Raw genomic sequence first — 17,687 nt, 5'->3', positions numbered from 1 at the left:
TCAGGTTGTGGGGGCGGAGTCACAACCCAGTGTGTGCTGCCATGAAGATGCGTCAGGAAAGGAAAATTACGGAAAGGTGAGTATACAATTTTCCGTTTTTAGTTTTAGAGCTGGAGCTTTAGCCAATTGAGTTTTTCCTTCTTTTTTGGAGCAAAAAGGCAACTTTACTCCCCTGTGATTTCCTTGATAACATTGTCAAGGAATTAGCAAAAAAAAAAAAGGCTTTCCCCAGTGGAAGGCATCCTTAAGAGATGTTTTTTGCACTTAAGCTCTGTAGACCTTTCTTTATTTTCACAAGTTCTTTATTTAGGAAAAGTAGCAGTACAAATCAGTAGCATGCATTGTATCACAACGTATCAGTTATATCGACATTCAGTTTTGTTGTCTCAGAACAAGCAAGTCACAAGGGCTTGTAATGCTCAATGTACATTAGAGCTGCACGATTCTGTAAAAAATTAGAATCACAATTTTTTTTTGCTTAGAATAAAGATCACGATTCTCGGCATATCATCTTTCACATTATACAAAAAAATGGGCTAACTTTACAGTTTTTTTTTTTTTTTTATTAAAGTGTATTTTTTTCCTCAAATTTGCGTTTGAAAGATTGCTGCGCAAATACAGTGTGACATAAAATTCTGCAACGACTGCCATTTTATTCTCTAGGGTCTCTACTAAAAAATATATAGAATGTTTGGGGTTATCTAGCAGAAAATACTGGTTTTAACTTGTAAGCAAACGTGTTTAAGAAAAAGGTTTAGTCTTTAATTGGTTAAATTGCCCTCATTTACACATCGAAGTTCATCCCTTTGATCTAAAAGAACTAAATATTACAATGTTTCATTTTATCTCCCAGCACTAAGCAATGTTAATAAACATTTGCCGGAACGGTTGTATTTTTGAGTGAGCAGAGAACGGCTCTGCACTTGTTACATGAATGAATCTTTGAAATGCCAGATTAAGATCGTGAGGGGGGTTGAATCGAGATCGCAATTTTTAACTATTAGTCAGGCAGCTCTAATGTAGATATATCAAAAGCCTGAGTCTTGTGACCAATCTATGGTAGCTTTAACTGCTAAAAGCCAACTAGTGACTACCGCTTTTCATGTAACTTTTTTAGAATTTGTTGTGAAAACTACAAAGATAAGATAAATGAAGCGAGAATGAGGACGAAGAGGAGAAAAGAAAGTCACAGTGTCATATCCGAGAGTAGGAAAAATCTAGCCCAGCCTTAACTGGAAAGCCAAGGGTGTCTGATCCTTATAGAAAAAGTATGGTGTCCAAGTCTGCCAACACGTCTCTTCTTGGTCCTTTCAGGGCCATGGTCGGGTTTTGCACTTGTTGAATTTCCCCAATTCTGGAGAGCCAGAGCATTTTCATAGGGGGAGATGTTTGTTTCCACAGTGCTGGTATGCAGGCTTTGGACGCATTAAGAAGGTGTTTAAGTAAGAAGTGTTTATATTTCTTTGTGGATATGGGAGTATCATGTAGAAAGTATGCTGCAGGATTTCGTTCAAGAAACACACCTGTGTGGGTTTTGGTTGTACTTTCAACCATATCCTAAAGCTCCCAGAATCTTGAGCAGTCCCAGAAAATATGTAATAAAGTGCCTTCAGATTCTAGTTTCCAACTCCAACTGGTATTATGCTGACAATGGCAGCTTATGCGTTTTGGGCAAATGGCCCCCTTCCTCAGAGCTGTGTGTAAATGACAAGACCATTGCCAACTTGGCTTGTGAGTATGTTTAGGCGTTTGCGTCCTCTTTGCTTTTGTGCAGTGTTCTGTTCCCCCCCCGATCTGAGGAGGGCTGCACCGCCATATCCTTCCAGTCCAAGTTGCCGTACTGCTTTGAGGTGTATAGTTCCCAAGGTGTCTCCATTACCTCTAAATGCTATAGTGTCAGGCTCACATTTCCTTCATAGTTTAATATTGAATTGATTTATCTGGGAACCAAGAAAGGCCTGCTAATGGAAGATCCACAAAGGCTTGTTCCAGTTCAATCCATGTTTTTGTATCACATTACGTACACCAGTCGACGACTCTGGGTAAATGGGTTGCCTCATGATATTTCACTGGGGCAGAAAATCCAATGCACAACATCCCCTGTTCCTTTTGGGAGAGACAGTATTGATCTCTGTAATTTTGCTGGTTTACCTGACCAAATGAACTTTAAGAATCTGGCTTGCAGATCCTTCACAAATCCCATCCCAGGTGAAAGCCCTATGTCCCATTGTTTGATGTCTAAACTGAGTGTTCTGATAAGTGGGCTGAAGTTAAGCTTGAAGATTCGATATAGATTGCTGGGGATAATTGTTCCCAGTTAACAGTTGTGTGAATCCATTCATTTGAAATGGAAAAGGGTGCAGATTTCATTTTTAAGGTTGGGAGAGATTTCAATACCTATAGCCTCTGATTTGGAATAATTCATTTTGAAGTTCAAAAGGGCATCATACTTATGCAGCTCAGCCAAAAGGTTAGGTAAAGGGATCAAAGGGGAAGTCATAAAAAATATCAAGTCGTCGATATACATGGCAAGTTCATTATCACCCCATTTCATGTGGAGGCCCTGTATGCTCAGGTGGGATCTTAATTTAAAAAAGGGTATAAATATAAGCAAAGACATCCTTGCTGAGTCACATTTCTTATATGAAAAAGGTTTTAGCTAGCACCATTGATTTCAACCTTGGCTAATGGGGAGGAATACAGCATCAACAGCTATTTCTTCACCCCCCCCCCCCCAAACCTTTATAGTCCAGCGTGGGGGAAAAAAAAGGCCCAATCCACTCTGTAAAGACACTAGTGGAGTGTGTTTCGTTTGGGAGAAGTGGATGGCATTAAGGACCCACTGAATACTGTGCCTACCTTTTCCACTGGGCGTTAATCCAGACAGGTCTGGGTGGATGAGAGCAATCTGGAGGAAAGGATCTACGTGAATATATTTAAATCCACGTTAAGCAGGGAAATGGGATGGGCATAGCATAGGGAATGGGCATAGCATAGGGGATGGGCACAGCATAGGGTAGGATCCTTGCCTTCTTTCGGAACAACTGTTATTTGTTCCTTTTATGTTACCTCTGGGAGTGAATGACTTTCCCTGAGTTATAGACCTGCAAAAATCTGTGACACAAGCGGTCCTGAAAGGTCTTATAGTAGGCCAGAGTGTAGCCATCCAGGTGCCTTGTCTGACTTCAAAGATTAGATTGCACAAAAACATTCTTCTGAGGTATGATACCTGCAGAGAGTTTAGGCATGCCAGAAGCTTGGATACACTGTGGGGCTGCCAAGTGTTTGGACTCAAAAGAGAAGTGGCTGTGTCTAATCTCCTGGATTACAGAGAGCGGAGTAATATTCTTTAAAGGCCCTAGCTATGTCTTAACTTGTGGAATACAATTTCTCACCCTGGCCTGTTTCAGGGCCTTAGCAATCATTGTTCCTGGCTTGTTTCCAAACTCGTAGAATGACCTTCCACATTGTGTAAGTTTTACTTTTGCTCTATCAATAAGAAGGGAGTTTAGCTTATCTTGAAGGTTTTTCAATTGGTTCCCCATATTGCCAGGGATTTCTTATGAGCTTGTTCTAGAGGGGCAGGTTTCAGATAGAAGGGAGTCTAACTGGGAATTAAGGTTTTCTTTCCTGAGGAAACACAATTTTATGAGCAGTCCTCAGATTAAGCATTTGTGCGATTCCCAGAGACAGAAAGGTAAGACATCCTCAGCATAATTTATGGAGAAAATTTTGCTTAATTCTTGTGAGATTTGGGGTTTATAAATTCGTTTTTTTAACAGCGTTTCATTCAACTTCCAGTGACACGTTCGGGGTGAAGAGTCCCCTATATGAATGGAGCAGTGTGTGGGGGTGTGGTCCAATAAGATAAACAAACCAATAGTGGCAGTGGAGTAGAAAGGGAGGGTGCTCTATGTAACAAAAATGTAGTCAATTCTGGTGTATGTTCTATGTTTGGATGAATAGAAGGTGTAGTCTCGAACAAGAGTCCTCCAGCTATCCACTAACTGATGATCGTGAAGTAGCTTTTTAGCCTTCTGCAGTTTTCAGTATGATAGATGAGACATTCCCTTTAATACGTCCAACAGAGGATCTAGTGTGAGGTCACAGACACTTCCCAGGAGGAGGATATCCTATTTATGTTTTTCCATCTAGGCAGGAAACCTAGCAGGTACATACTAATTAGAGTAGTCTTTTGCTTGTACAGAAGACCTTTGACTAGCAGGAGGCAACCCATCCCATCTCTAACAGGGGGTGAAGACTCAATTTGCAATCCTGAAATATCACTCTGCACCTAATTGCCGCAAAGGCAAACTACCCAGGAGTCTGCAAGGATTAACAAATGTCCCCCCCACTATGGAAAGTGGGGGCGCACCTTCATACCGATGAAGGCTTCTTTGAGGGTTTAGTGGGCTTCATGCTCCATATGTTGCAGGTGGCCACAAAACCAAGTTTAGGAAACCCAGACATACTCACTCCAGGAAGAAAGGAAGAAGAGGGAGGGGACTTATCCAACTTTTCTCTAGACTTCTTACACTGTGGCAGGTGGTTTCTCTTGCCTCCAATGATATCCTTCAGACTGAACAAAAGAAATCTAACAGGTACTTCCATTCATGCTAACAGACAAATCCCCCCTGCCAGGCCATTGTATGCAGGTGCTGGCTAGATGCATTAGAGGCATTATTTGGCCAACAATTTTCTGGTAGGCTCCTTTGACAAAGGTCCGTTGAACATTTGACTTTTGTCGAACAACGTGGTACTATCAGGACCATACACTGTTTGAATATGGGCTGAACCAACAGGAATGTACCAAAATACATAAACTGTATGACCAGCTAAGACTTCAGATATCTGCTTACAACTGCTGATCAGGTGGATCCCTAAATGTAGGAGCTCTTTCCTCTGCCCTAGGCTTCACCTGTTAAGGCAAGCCACTGATGGATCCAGAGTGGGTGAAGACCACTGTTTGGCAAAATTATTTTCAAACAGGAAAAGTCCAATAAGAGTTTGAGGGTTGTCAAGCACATAAATTAATATATCAAAGGGCAGGTTCAATGGAAATGTATTTGCAGCTTGAGGAGCTCAGAAAGACCCGAAAATCAAGATAGCAGATTGATCCCCAAAATTTAGAGTAGTGTGCACTGCATCAACAAGAGTCTAAAGCAGGCCATACACTGTTCGAATCTCAGCCGGTTCAGCAGGAACTGGCCTAATTCAAACTGAGTATGGACAGGCTGAATTTACCAAGTAGATCAATCGATCAACATGGGTGCAACCAGCATGTCGGGTTTTACTTGCGATTATCGCTAGCGGCTGCTATAGCGCTAGCAATAATCACGTATTCTCCCGGCAGGGACGACTTCCCCCACCGGGAGAAGACAATGGCCCTGCAGGAGGGATTCCTGCATCAACAATGTCTGTATTGATGGGGGAATCGAGCAAATTTGTTTCCTGCAACACCCGTGGTTGCAGGAAAGACATTTGCTCCGTGTATGGCCGGTCTAAATGATCTCTTTTAATTCTAGACTAACAACAAAAGAATGCAACTCAAGAAAAATCTCGTTAGGTAGTGATTGGGATGCTTCAGAATCAATACTCAGTAAAACGAATTGCTCATAGGCATCTAAAGCTGGGGAAAAGGTATTTTTACTGCGCTATCCAAATAAATCATAGAATGAAAAAAACAGCCGCAACTATAATGTGAGACACACACACTAAATATAACATACAAGAAAAAGCTGCGCTATATAATTTAGGTGATCAAAAAATGTGACATAAAAAGTGTTCAAAAACAAGTGGAGATATGAAGACTCCACTTGTCACACTATTATATAAATATGTGAATGCAATCACTAGTGAAACGTGCAAAAAATATATATAAAAAACAAATAAAAATAAATAAATGTAAATAAATAAGTCAAACAAGATAAAGTCCACTCCGATGGGCTGTTAGATAGAAGCCCCACTCAATGTGCAATTCAAAGTGATCTTCCAAGTAGTAATGTTTTCAGCCCTCTCAATAACAGTAGCATGCGACCACAACACTAAAGAGGGAATGATAGAGTACGACAGGAAAGTTCCTCCACCTGTAATATTAATTCCGCTTACCAGCTTGTTAGATCTCTTGTTTAAGGAGCACCTGGAAGATGTCATCTTTGACGAAACGGCGTAGGGAGGAGCGGCGTGCTGACATCACCACATACCTCGCTAGGCCCGGAAGCAACGGGCAGCTATCGTGAGCCGGCCGGCTCGTTTTTTTATACCAAATGCTATGAGTTCTTGCCAAAACTGTAAGTGCAATACTTTATTATTTTAATAAATATATTTTAAACGAGTTACGCTATGGAAGCCTTTATGTTCTTGCATGGGGAATGAGCTTACTTCTGCCGTACAGAGGATACTCCACATAGAGAGTCCGGGGACATCTAGCCTCAAGTTTCAAAGACCCATGGCTGGGGATAAGAGCCACAGGTAGAGCTGCACGATTCTGGCCAAAATGAGAATCACGATTTTTTTGCTTAGAATAAAAAGATCACGATTCTCTCACGATTCTTGCGACGTAAAATCTTTCACATTATACAAAAAAAAAAAAGGGCTAACTTTACTGGTTAGATTTTTTTTTTAATTCATTAAAGTAATTTTTTCCAAAAAAATTGCATTTGAAAGACCGCTGCGCAAATACAGTGTGACATAAAATATTGCAACAACCACCATTTTATTTTCTAGGGTGTCTACTAAAAAAAATATATATGTTTGGGGGTTCTAAGTAATTTTCTAGCAAAAAAAAAGGATTTTAACTTGAAACCAACAAATGTCAGAAAAAGGTTTAGTGTTTAAGTGGTTAAACTTTTTTCACTTACACAGGAAGTCTATTCCATTGACAAACTGTTACAATGTTTATACTTAAGTTCAACTGATAGAGAATGTTTTGTTTCTTGGCAGACTGCCCAGTTTTTCTGTTCCTTTCTTTTGAGGGCTGTGGCTTTAGAAGAGCAGAGAGAATTCTTTGCATAGAAAGAATTGTGAAACATTTTAGTCAAGATCGCGATAGCGATTCTTGACGATTAATCGCGATAACGATTCTTGACGATTAATTGTGCAGCTCTAGCCACAGGCACCTATGATCTCCTTAAACAAGAGATCTAACAAGCTGGTAAGCGGCATTAACATTACAGGTGGAGGAACTTTCCTGTCGCACTCTATCATTCCCTCTTTGGTGTTGTGGTCGCATGCTACTGTTATTGAGAGGGCTGAAAACATTACTACTTGGAATATCACTTTGAATTGCACATTGAGTGGGGCTTCTATCTAACAGTCCATCGGAGTGGACTTTATCTTGTTTGACTTATTTATTTACAATTTATTTATTTTATTTGTTTATTATAAATTTTTTTTGCACGTTTCACTAGTGATTGCATTCATATATTTATGTAACAGTGTGACAAGTGGAGTCTTCATATCTCCACTTGTTTTTGAACACTTTTTATTACACATTTTTTGATCACCTAAATTATATAGCGCAGCTTTTTCTTCTATATCTAAAGCTGGGGCAGATCAGCTATAAGATCTAACCAGCCAGAAAGTGGGTAAAGTGGACCACAAAGTCTCAGACAAAGTCAGAGAGACACTGGCTGACAAGGACATGACTCTAATGACCCTATAATAGTAGGGTAACAGGATATCAGTTTGAAGGGGATGTTTGCACAGAGCAAACATCTCCGGAACTGTTATGGAATTGTGAGCTGAAGTCACCCGTCATACTGGGACCTTCCTCTCTGACTGGAAGCAAACATATTGTGACCATAAAGCAAAAAAGCTCAGGCCTCGAGTGCTCACAAAACCTTGACAGCTGGTAGCAGCTAGCCAGAGGTGACCACAGTCACAGTAGGTGAGCAGTAAAAATGGACCAGAGATCCATTGACTCTTTGCAATGCAGAAGTAGCAGCAGGGAAAAGCTTCCTTGACGCAAAATGGTGGAAAAGTGGGTACAGTGTGTGAACCTAACACTTCATTCAGAGGCTGACATTAGTGCTCACCCCAATAATATTGACCTCTTTTGTTGAAGATAAAGGCAGAAAGCGAGGATTATAAAGGCTCCCGGTGATTCAAACTAATGAGTTAGCTTTGTGCGCGATTTACCTACAGTGCCTTGAAAAAGTATTCATACCCCTTGAAATTTTCCACATTTTGCCTTGTTACAACCAAAAATTTAAATATATTTTATTGGGATTTTATGTGATAGATCAAGACAAAGTGCCACATAATTGTGAAGTGGAAAGAAAATGATAAATGATTTTCACATTTTTTTACAAATAAATATGTGAAAAGCGTGGCATGCATTTGAATTCAGCCCCTGAGTCAATACTTTGTAGAACCACCTTTTGCTACAATTACAGCTGCAAGTCTTTTTGGGTCTACCAGCTTTGCACATCTAGAGAGTGACAATTTTGCTCATTTTTCTTTGCAAAATAACTCAAGTTCTGTCAGATTGGATGGAGAGTGTCTGAACAGCAATTTTCAAGTCTTGCCACAGATTCTCTTGGATTTAGGTCTGGATTCTAACACATGAATATGTTTGAATCTAAACCATTCCATTGTAGCTTTGGCTCTATGTTTAGGATCGTTGTCCTGCTGGAAGGTGAACCTCCGCCCCAGTCTCAAGTCTTTTGCAGACTCTAAAGCCGTGTACACAATCGGAAATTCGGCCAGCAAAAGATCAATGAGAGCTTTTGGTCGGAAAATGCGACCGTGTGTATGCTCTATCGGACTTTTGTTGGCCGAATTCCAGCCAGCAAAATATTGAGTGCATGTTCTCAATTTTTAGGTCAGAAAAAGTTCCTAAAAGTTCCTACAGTGATCGTCTGTAGCAATTCTGACGCGCAAAATTCCTACGCGGAAACAATTCAACGCATGCTCGGAAGCATTGAACTTCATTTTCTCGGCTCGTCGTAGTGTTGTACGTCACCACGTTCTTGGCGGTCGAAAGTTCAGCGAACTTTTGTGCGACCGTGTGTATGCAAGGCAAGCTTGAGCGGAATCCCATCGGAAAAGCCATCATATCTTTTTTCGGCCAAAATCCCGATCGTGTGTACGCGGCATAACAGGTTTTCTTCTAAGATTGCCCTGTATTTGGCTCCATCCATCTTCCCATCAACTCTGACCAGCTTTCCTGTCCCTGCTGAAGAAGAGCATCCCCACAACATAGAGCTGCCACCATCATGTGTTAGTTTTCTGCCACACATAGCGTTTTGCTTTTATACCAAAAAATTCAATTTTGGTCCAATCTGACCAGAGCACCTCCTTCCACATGTTTTTAATATCCCCCATATGGCTTCTCTTAAACTGCAAACAGGATTTCTTACGGCTTTCTTTCAACAATGGTTTTCTTCTTGACACTCTTCCATGAAGGCCAGATTTGTGGAGTGCACGGCTGATAGTTGTCCCGTGGACAGATTCTCCCACCTGAGCTGTGGATCTCTGCAGCTCCTCCAGAGTAACCATGGGTCTCTTGGCTGCGTCTCTGAATAATGCTCTCCTTGCCCGGCCTGTCAGTTTAGGATGGTCATGTCTTGGTAGGTTTGCAGTTGTGCCATACTCTTTCCATTTTTGGATGATGGATTAAACAGTGCTCCGTGAGATGTTCGAAGCTTGGGATTTTATTTTTTATAACCTAACCCTGCTTTACACTTCTCCACAACTCTTTTCCTGACCTGTCTGGTGTGCTCCTTGGCCTTCATGATGCTGTTTGTTCTCTAAGGTTCTCTAACAAACATCTGAGGGCTTCACAGAACAGCTGTATTTATCCTGAGATTAAATTACACACAGGTGGACTCTATTTACTAATTAGGTGACTTCTGAAGGCAATTGGTTCCACTAGATTTTAGTTAGGAGTATCAGAGTAAAGGGGGCTGAATACAAATGCACGCCACACTTTACATTTACGTTTTTGGTTGTAACATGACAAAATGTGGAAAATTTCAAGGGGTATGAATACTTTTTCAAGGCACTGTACTTACAGAGTGAGTCATCAAAGACAGGACAATCACTGAGGTAGTGGACCTAAAAAGTGCTCCTCAGCTAACTTGTTACCCGAACAGGGTCTGGAAAGCTTCTTGTGCATAGTCCAGTGCCCAAGATCACTTCCAAGCTAGTCCTGCAATATCCAGTCCAGTGGGACAAGCCAGGCTGAGTGTAGGCTACGACAGAATGCTGAAGTCATATATACCAGCCCTAGCTGCTATATAGAAAAGTATATTGCTTGAAAAAAATAAAAAAATAAATGCAAGCTACAAATAAGTTAGATTTTTCCTGGAAATTTTGAAGTCCATCCTGCCACCAGCAAAAAAAAAAGTGATTGTAACGGGGATCTTTGGTTTCTGTTTATGCCTCTGGTACTGCTTACTACAAAACTGAGGTGTGTTGGTAGTAGAAGGGGTTATCCTGGGCTGGCCTACAGTTTTTTTGTTTGCCAATGTTCAATCCTTCTGAAGGTGGCAATATAAACCTGAAGGTGAAAGTATTCCTGTGTCCTTCAAACCAAGCCCAAACACCTGTATGCCTGTGTTACAAAAGTGTACTTCTTATCCCCACATTCAATGAGATGTCCTTCACTGAAAGGTTGGAAATGATCCACTTCCAGCCAGCATATATCATGGCATACTGCTAAGACATGGTATTTTAACCCTTGCTGCAGCAGTAAGTATGTAAAAAAATAAAAAAGAAAGGCATATTTATTACTACAGTGTATACAAAGCCTGACTGTCTTACAGTAACAAAAATTATGACAAGAAAAAAAAAAACTTAGACCTCAGTTTTCAGTCTGTTTGCACATGCAAAGATTATGTAATTATGTGTATTTGTCAAGAAGCACATCTGAGATTTTACATGAGATTTGTAATCCTCAACTTTCCAAGGATCTTGCGAGAAGGCCATGTGAGGGCACCCTCATCTAGGGTGAACAAGCCAATAGCCATGCTCTAAGGTAAGTATTCTTAACTTTTTTGGTAAATATCTTTCTTTCAAATTTTGGATAGACAGGGGGAGGCATCAAAGGCTTGGTTGTTGCAGACTGCGGAATGCACTTTTTAGACTTTAATGAGATTATGTTTTAGGGCAGGGAGTTGTTTTATATGTAGAAAACACAAAACATTTAATGTTAGAAGCTATAGGTGTAGAATAATTTACATACCACAAAGTGTATGAGACAGCTGGGTTTTTCCAGTTCTGAATTCTAAACATTAAGAAAAATATGTGCATGAATATGTTGTTTGGCAGCTCGTTAATAATTGTAACAAAATCTAAAAATCATTGAATGTTAAAGAAAGTCTAAAAATTCATGCTAAACGTCTTACCTGATTTGCAATTCCTAAACATATTATCTTTTTTTATTTTCCCTTTTGCGTTGTTCATTTAATGCCCTGTACACACGGTCAGACTTTCCAACGGAAAATGTGTGATCGGAGCTTGTTATCGGAAATTCCGACCGTGTGTGGGCTCCATCGGACTTTTTCCATCGGATTTTCCGACACACAAAGTTTGAGAGCAGGCTATAAAATGTTCCAACAACAAAATCCGATCGCGTCAATTCCGACCATGTGTGGACAATTCCGACGCACAAAGTGCCACGCATGCTCAGAATAAATTCCGAGACGGAACTGCTCGGTCTGGTAAAATTAGCGTTCGGAATGGATATAGCACTTTCGTCACGCTGCAATGTTTTAAAATGTTATAATGCTAGAAGAATGAAGTTGTTTTGCTGCTCATATTCACACAGACTTCTCACAAACTTCTTTCTTTATTATTTATCGTGATTTCAACAATATAATATTTTTATTTGTCACATCTACCGAAAAAATATTATTTTTTGGATTTTTTTGAACATTTTTAAAGCCTGATCTTGTGTTTTATTTTTCTTTTTTTTTTTTTTTACTCCAGAATAGTTTTGTGTGTGAACACAACACCATTATTATCTTGTATTATTTAATCTCAAGGAGGTTGCTTGGTGTTAATTTCGGGTTGTATTTTTGAAATGTACCTGCCTCCTCACAAACAAACTGTCCTTTTTGAAGGAAAACACACATAGGCGAGTAATATTAAAACAAACCAAAAATTTATTAAGGGGTCCTAACCAAAGAAAGAGGGAGGCAACGCTGGAGAAACAGCAGAAATTGGCGAAGCCTTTGGCCGCCAGGGCACACATCAACTATTTTACTGCAAAATTGGTGGCCTGAGGAGTCCATATATAAGGGAGTACAATCTGGTCCAGAAGTCCAAGAGATCATGAACAGCAGCAGATGACATGTATGTCCCCAGGCTGTGGTCATACAAGAGCCTGCATCTTTTGTGAGGACCAGACTGAACCCAGGCCTTCATTATATTGTCTTCCTTCCACGCTGTGTCTGTGGTGGTGGAGTTGTGGCAGCAGGAGGAGGAGGATGATGCAACTCATCAAGGTGGGTATTGGGTGTGATTTCGCTCCTCAACCCCTTATTTAATGTTTTATAAATGATTTCCTCACACATGAGGCGTTGACCCTCCTGCATGTCCTGCAGCTTTGTGGCAGCCATGGAGGCAAAGGCCTCTTCATGAGCGGGGGTGGTTCTGAGGGACGCAGAAGCCTCCTGAATCAGCCTGAGTGCTGAATCCTCCACGTTACTCCCCTTCCTTGGTCTTTTGTTTGGAAGGCGGAGGGGAGGGACCTGGGATTCTGTGAGGCTCCTACTGGGCCCTGCCACCCCCTGGCTGCCACTTACCCCCGTCTCCTCCTGGCTGCCACTAACCCCCGCCCCTGGGGAGGGACCTGGGATTCTGTGAGGCTCATACTGGGCCCTGCCACCCCCTGGCTGCCACTTACCCCCACCTCCTCCTGGCTGCCACTAACCCCCGCCCCCTCCTGTGTGCCACATTCCACAGCCTCCTCCTGGCTGAGGTCTTCCTGTGTATGAAAAAGGGACATAGTTTTAGTTTTTTCTTCATCAATCACACACAATTTACATCTCATGACTGTTGCAAATTGAATGTTAACAAATATAACAGACTATCATTCTGAGCCCAGCATTTTTCATTCTTGTCCCAATTATTTTTGCCCACTACTGTCTATTGATATGTAAAACACTTTATTAAATCAGCAATTAGTGATCAATAAAAACATCTAGTAAACATCATTTATTTATTGACCAGAAATCTGTAGAAGAATGCTATACCTGACTCAAGTTGGGCTCCTCCACTTCTTCCTGGCTGGAAGTCCCAGGCTGGACATCGGAAGCCTGAGCTGGGGTGGAAGATAGGGTGGAAGGAAGAGTGGAAGGAAGGGTTGAGAGGGATTCCCTGACTTCAGTCTGGTCTGACAGAAATCGCAGTCTCTCATAGTACCACAGCCTGGGGACATAAACGTCATCTGCTGCAGCTCCTGATCTCTAGGAATGCTGGACCTTCTTGCGCTCCCTAAGATAAGTGCTCCTCAGGCCACCAATTTTGGCTTTTAAATAGGGGGTGGTTGCCGTGGGGACCACCGGCTTCACCAACTCCAGCAGTTTCTCCAGTGCTGCCTGCCTCTTTTGTTTATGATTATATTGTGGGTGTTTGACCTGCTACAGACAGGGCAGCTCCCTGTACTTGTCTATGAACAGGGGGAGGAAGTTGTGGTCATTGAAGCCATCCATTTTATCTGCAATACACAAGACAAACCCTAATGTCAGGCTAAAGTCTCCTAATCTTGTCTCAATATAGGCCGTAATATAAGCAGTATAGGCCCAAGTTTAAATGTTACCTTTGTTATCACGATCGGCGCTTCCGATACTCCTTCCTCTGCTCACAGATCGTACGTACTACGCACGCGTGTTATGCTTTATATACACTGCGCATGCGTGAAACTCTGCCCGCCCCTGACATTCTTTCTAGTCTATTCCCCGCCCCTTCTCATTCGCCGCAGTGGAGAAGAGCACATGGCGGAGACAGAGCAGGTGCGTGCTAATTACAACAACGAGGAGGAGGAGGCGATTTAAGGCATCAGATATGTCCTTTGTTGAGATGGTTGACATACTGAAGAGGGCTGACTATGACGGGAAGTATGGACCTTACCCCAACCCCAATGTCAGAAAGGCCAAGATCATGGCGAAAGTTGTGAAGAGTCTGCACCGAAATTTTGGAGTACGGCGATCCAAGGATCAACTGAGGAAGCGGTGGTCGGACCTCAAATTAAGGGAGCACAATCAGTATAGAAGGATCAGGAGAGTGCTTCAAAAAATTAAGTACCGTATATACTCGAGTATAGGTCGATCCGAGTACAAATCAAGGCCTTAATTTACCACAAAAAAATGGGAAAAACTTATTGACCCGAGTATAAGACGAGGGTGAGAAATGCAGCAGCTACTGTAAATGGAAAAAGAGGGTCAACAATGCCCATCTGTAGCTGTATACCTCCCTGTGCATGTGTAATGTGTATGTGTCCAGTGTATATGTGCATGTGTCCTGTGTATATGTGCATGTGTCCTGTGTAAATGTGCATGTGTCCTGTGTATATGTGCATGTGTCCTGTGTATATGTGCATGTGTCACCTGTGTCCCTGTGCATGTGTCCCTGTGTATGTGTGCATGCCTCCGTGTACCGCTCTGCACCGATCAACGTATCATAATACAATTCAGCCATTCTACTGTTCAAAAGCTGCGCCTCCTCCTCATCCATGATAGGCAGAACACTCCATTTCCCAGCAGTCAGCGTATCACAGACATTCTCTCATCCTCATACCACAGACGAGGATGAGAGAATGTCCGTGATAGACTGTACACTGACTGCTGGAAAATTGAGTTTTCTGCCTATCACAGATGAGGAGGAGGCGCGGCTTTTGAACAGTGAATGGTACTAGCACACGCTGGCTGCCGTCTGCCTTCATGACACGCTGATCATGTAGGCAGACGGCGGTGACTCGAGTATAAGTCAGCCCAAAAAAAGGGGCTGAAAATCTCAGCTTATACTCGAGTATATACGGTAGTTGTCCTGTGTTCCTATTCATTATTTTTATAACGTTCGTGCTGCTCCATGTGCTTTTCTTTACTGTTGTACAGTTTAAAATGGCAACTTTCATGTTCATGGACACATTCGTTCACAAAACACCATGTTTTGTCCAGATGCATTTCAATACATTTTTTCTGGCCTACTTCTCTTAAAATAATTTTGGTGTCTAGATGGGTTTGTAACTAGAATGAACTGCAAACTAGATTCTGTGTAAGGAGAGGACACTCAGCAGCTGTTTACACATCTGGACGCTAGAGCACTAGTGTGGGACACAAGAACACCCTTTTTATTAGGGGGTCCCACACAGGTGCTCCAGTGGAGACTATAGGGGTGTCTCCATCTGTGAAGCTTGTACAAAACAGGTAAGTATTCAAGCTTGACAAATGAAAACAATATTTCTTCATCTTGGAACTCTGCCAAAATAGACAATTGTACCCCACCTCCAAGCAATGTTTCATATTCCTATTTCTGTCATCAAATATCTGTGTGCTAAGTATACCTATTTTTTTTACATAGGGGAGAAAAGACTCGGAGGACACCACTCATCAGAGGAGACCACAGACCCCCCACCTAATGAAGAAGTGGAAATCCCACAAACACAAGAGGAGGAGGAGGAGGGAGACGTTGTGGAAATAGTCACAACAGGTGAGTGTCTGTGACCACAGGCTCGGGTAAGAGATGGATGCTGGCATATTTATAATACATGGTGTGGTTTTTTTTATATATTTTTAGGTGATCGTGATGTTGTGGAAGAAGGTCATTTCACCAGTAAAAGTGCCCAGATCCTGATCGGGGAGATCATGGGGTGTAATAGGGACTTGGAAAACATCAAGCAAAACATCAATGATGTTCCAAACAAAATGAAGAACATCATTGATGTTTTAGGGAGAGTTTAAAACCCCTCGAAATCCCTTATTTCTTTCTGCTTTATTTTTCTGAAAATTTTTTGCACATTTTTTGACATATTCTAGAAAAGCCAAATTTTGAAGATGCACACAGTGTGTCAACATGTGCTATCTGCCATCACGGGAGATCAATGTACGCGTTTTGGGGGTGCAACCCCTTCCTCAATAATAAAGTAGCTGAGAGGAAGGGGTTGCACCCCCAAAACATGTCCATTGATCCCCCATGATGGCAGCTAGCACATGTTGACATTTGGCAATTTGTGTGCACCTTCAAAATTTGGCTTTTCCAGGGGTGACCTCACCCCATCTGAACGCAATATCAAACACAGTTTATAAATACTCATGTCTGATATTGCCTTCAATTTCTACAAAAGTTGAACTTTGTAAGTTCCAGATTTGTGTATTTCTTGTTGGTTTTAAACATGCCTGTTTTACCTTAAAAGGACATTTCTACTTTTAATGTCACCTAAAAAATTGTTATACAACAAACATGTTGGTTTGTTTTAAAAACCTTTTATAGATGCACATGTGATTGTGCTTTGATTAAAAAGATTGAGAATCAATGTGTGGCTTCTTCAATGCTCAAAAGCATTTTTGGGTTGTAAAGTTGGTGTTTTCAGTGGCAATGGGGGTTATTTACTAAAGGCAAATCCACTTTGCACTACAAGTGCAGTTTCTGTGCAGTCTCAAGTGCACTTGTAGTGCAAAGTGTCTTTGCCTTTAGTAAATAACACCCAACAGTGCTTTTTAATTTTACACAATCACGCCATTTTCAGGACTCCCCAAATTTCAGTCAGGGTCAGCTAAAAGAAAGACAAGCAGTAAATCTAAGCAAATATTTGTTCAGTTTACAAAATTTTTTTATTTAAAAAATGTCTCAGACATTGTCTGGCATATTGATGGCCCCCCTACCCGCAAAGTATTCCATGTATCTTAGACAGACCTCGCGGGCACTCTGGGGGGGCAAGCCAGGACGGCCAGCTTCAAGCGCCGTCAGGGTTGGTTCATTGAGATTAATTCCGGCTTCAGGCCCAACTGAGCCAGCATAGTTTACAGAATTTCTCCTTAAAAAGTTGTGGAGAACAAGCCAGGATGATGTGATTGAGTTTATATTCAGCCATGTGTATTGGTGTAAGAAATAGGCGGAACCGACTGACCATTATTCCAAACATGTTCTCCACCACTCTTCTGGCTCTGGCCAGCCGGTAATTAAAAACCCTCTGGTCCGGGGTGAGGGTCCTCATAGGGAATGGCCGCATAAGATGGTCCCCTAGCGCAAACGCTTCATCCGTAATGAAGACGAATGGGAGTCCTTCCGTATTGTCTTCTGGAGGTGGCAAGTCCAAGCTGCCATTCTGGAGACGCCTGTATTACTCCGTGTGGGCGATGACTCCACCATCTGACATCCAGCCATTCTTCCCCATGTCCACATAATGGAACTCGTAAGTAGCCGACACCACCGCCAACATCACAATACTATTTTTTTTTTTACATCAAGAAAAGTTTATTTAGAAATTGTATGATCAGTACAAATCAGGCAAATCAACATACAATCTTGCAGCCAAACAAAGCGGCGACAAATCGACCTGAGTTTACAACTTATCTATAGAATAATTGTTTAGAACAAAGCAAAAAGGTTAATGCATTATAGTCGGTTGTGACCGTCAAAACAGTGTTTTCTCAGTATAAATGAACCTTTGCTGTCACAGCTCATCTTGTCTAATCCTATTAATCTCATATGTGAGTTGGTAAATTTGACCATCTGATTTG

The 17,687-nt window shown here is 41.6% G+C and overlaps 1 protein-coding gene across 1 annotated transcript in view; it reads right to left on the bottom strand.

Moving 5' to 3' along the window:
* DMC1 (DNA meiotic recombinase 1) overlaps nucleotides 1-17,687 on the bottom strand; it is a 375,853-nt gene that overhangs the window by 236,666 nt on the left and 121,500 nt on the right. Inside the window, exon 7 of the mRNA XM_073591924.1 lies at nucleotides 11,189-11,230. Coding sequence (XP_073448025.1) covers nucleotides 11,189-11,230 — 42 coding nt within the window. The remainder of the gene's footprint in view (nucleotides 1-11,188; nucleotides 11,231-17,687) is intronic.

This window comes from Aquarana catesbeiana, linkage group LG07 (assembly GCF_042186555.1).
Source record: "Aquarana catesbeiana isolate 2022-GZ linkage group LG07, ASM4218655v1, whole genome shotgun sequence".
Lineage (NCBI taxonomy): Eukaryota > Metazoa > Chordata > Amphibia > Anura > Ranidae > Aquarana > Aquarana catesbeiana.
This window is presented reverse-complemented; position numbering and strand designations above follow the sequence as displayed.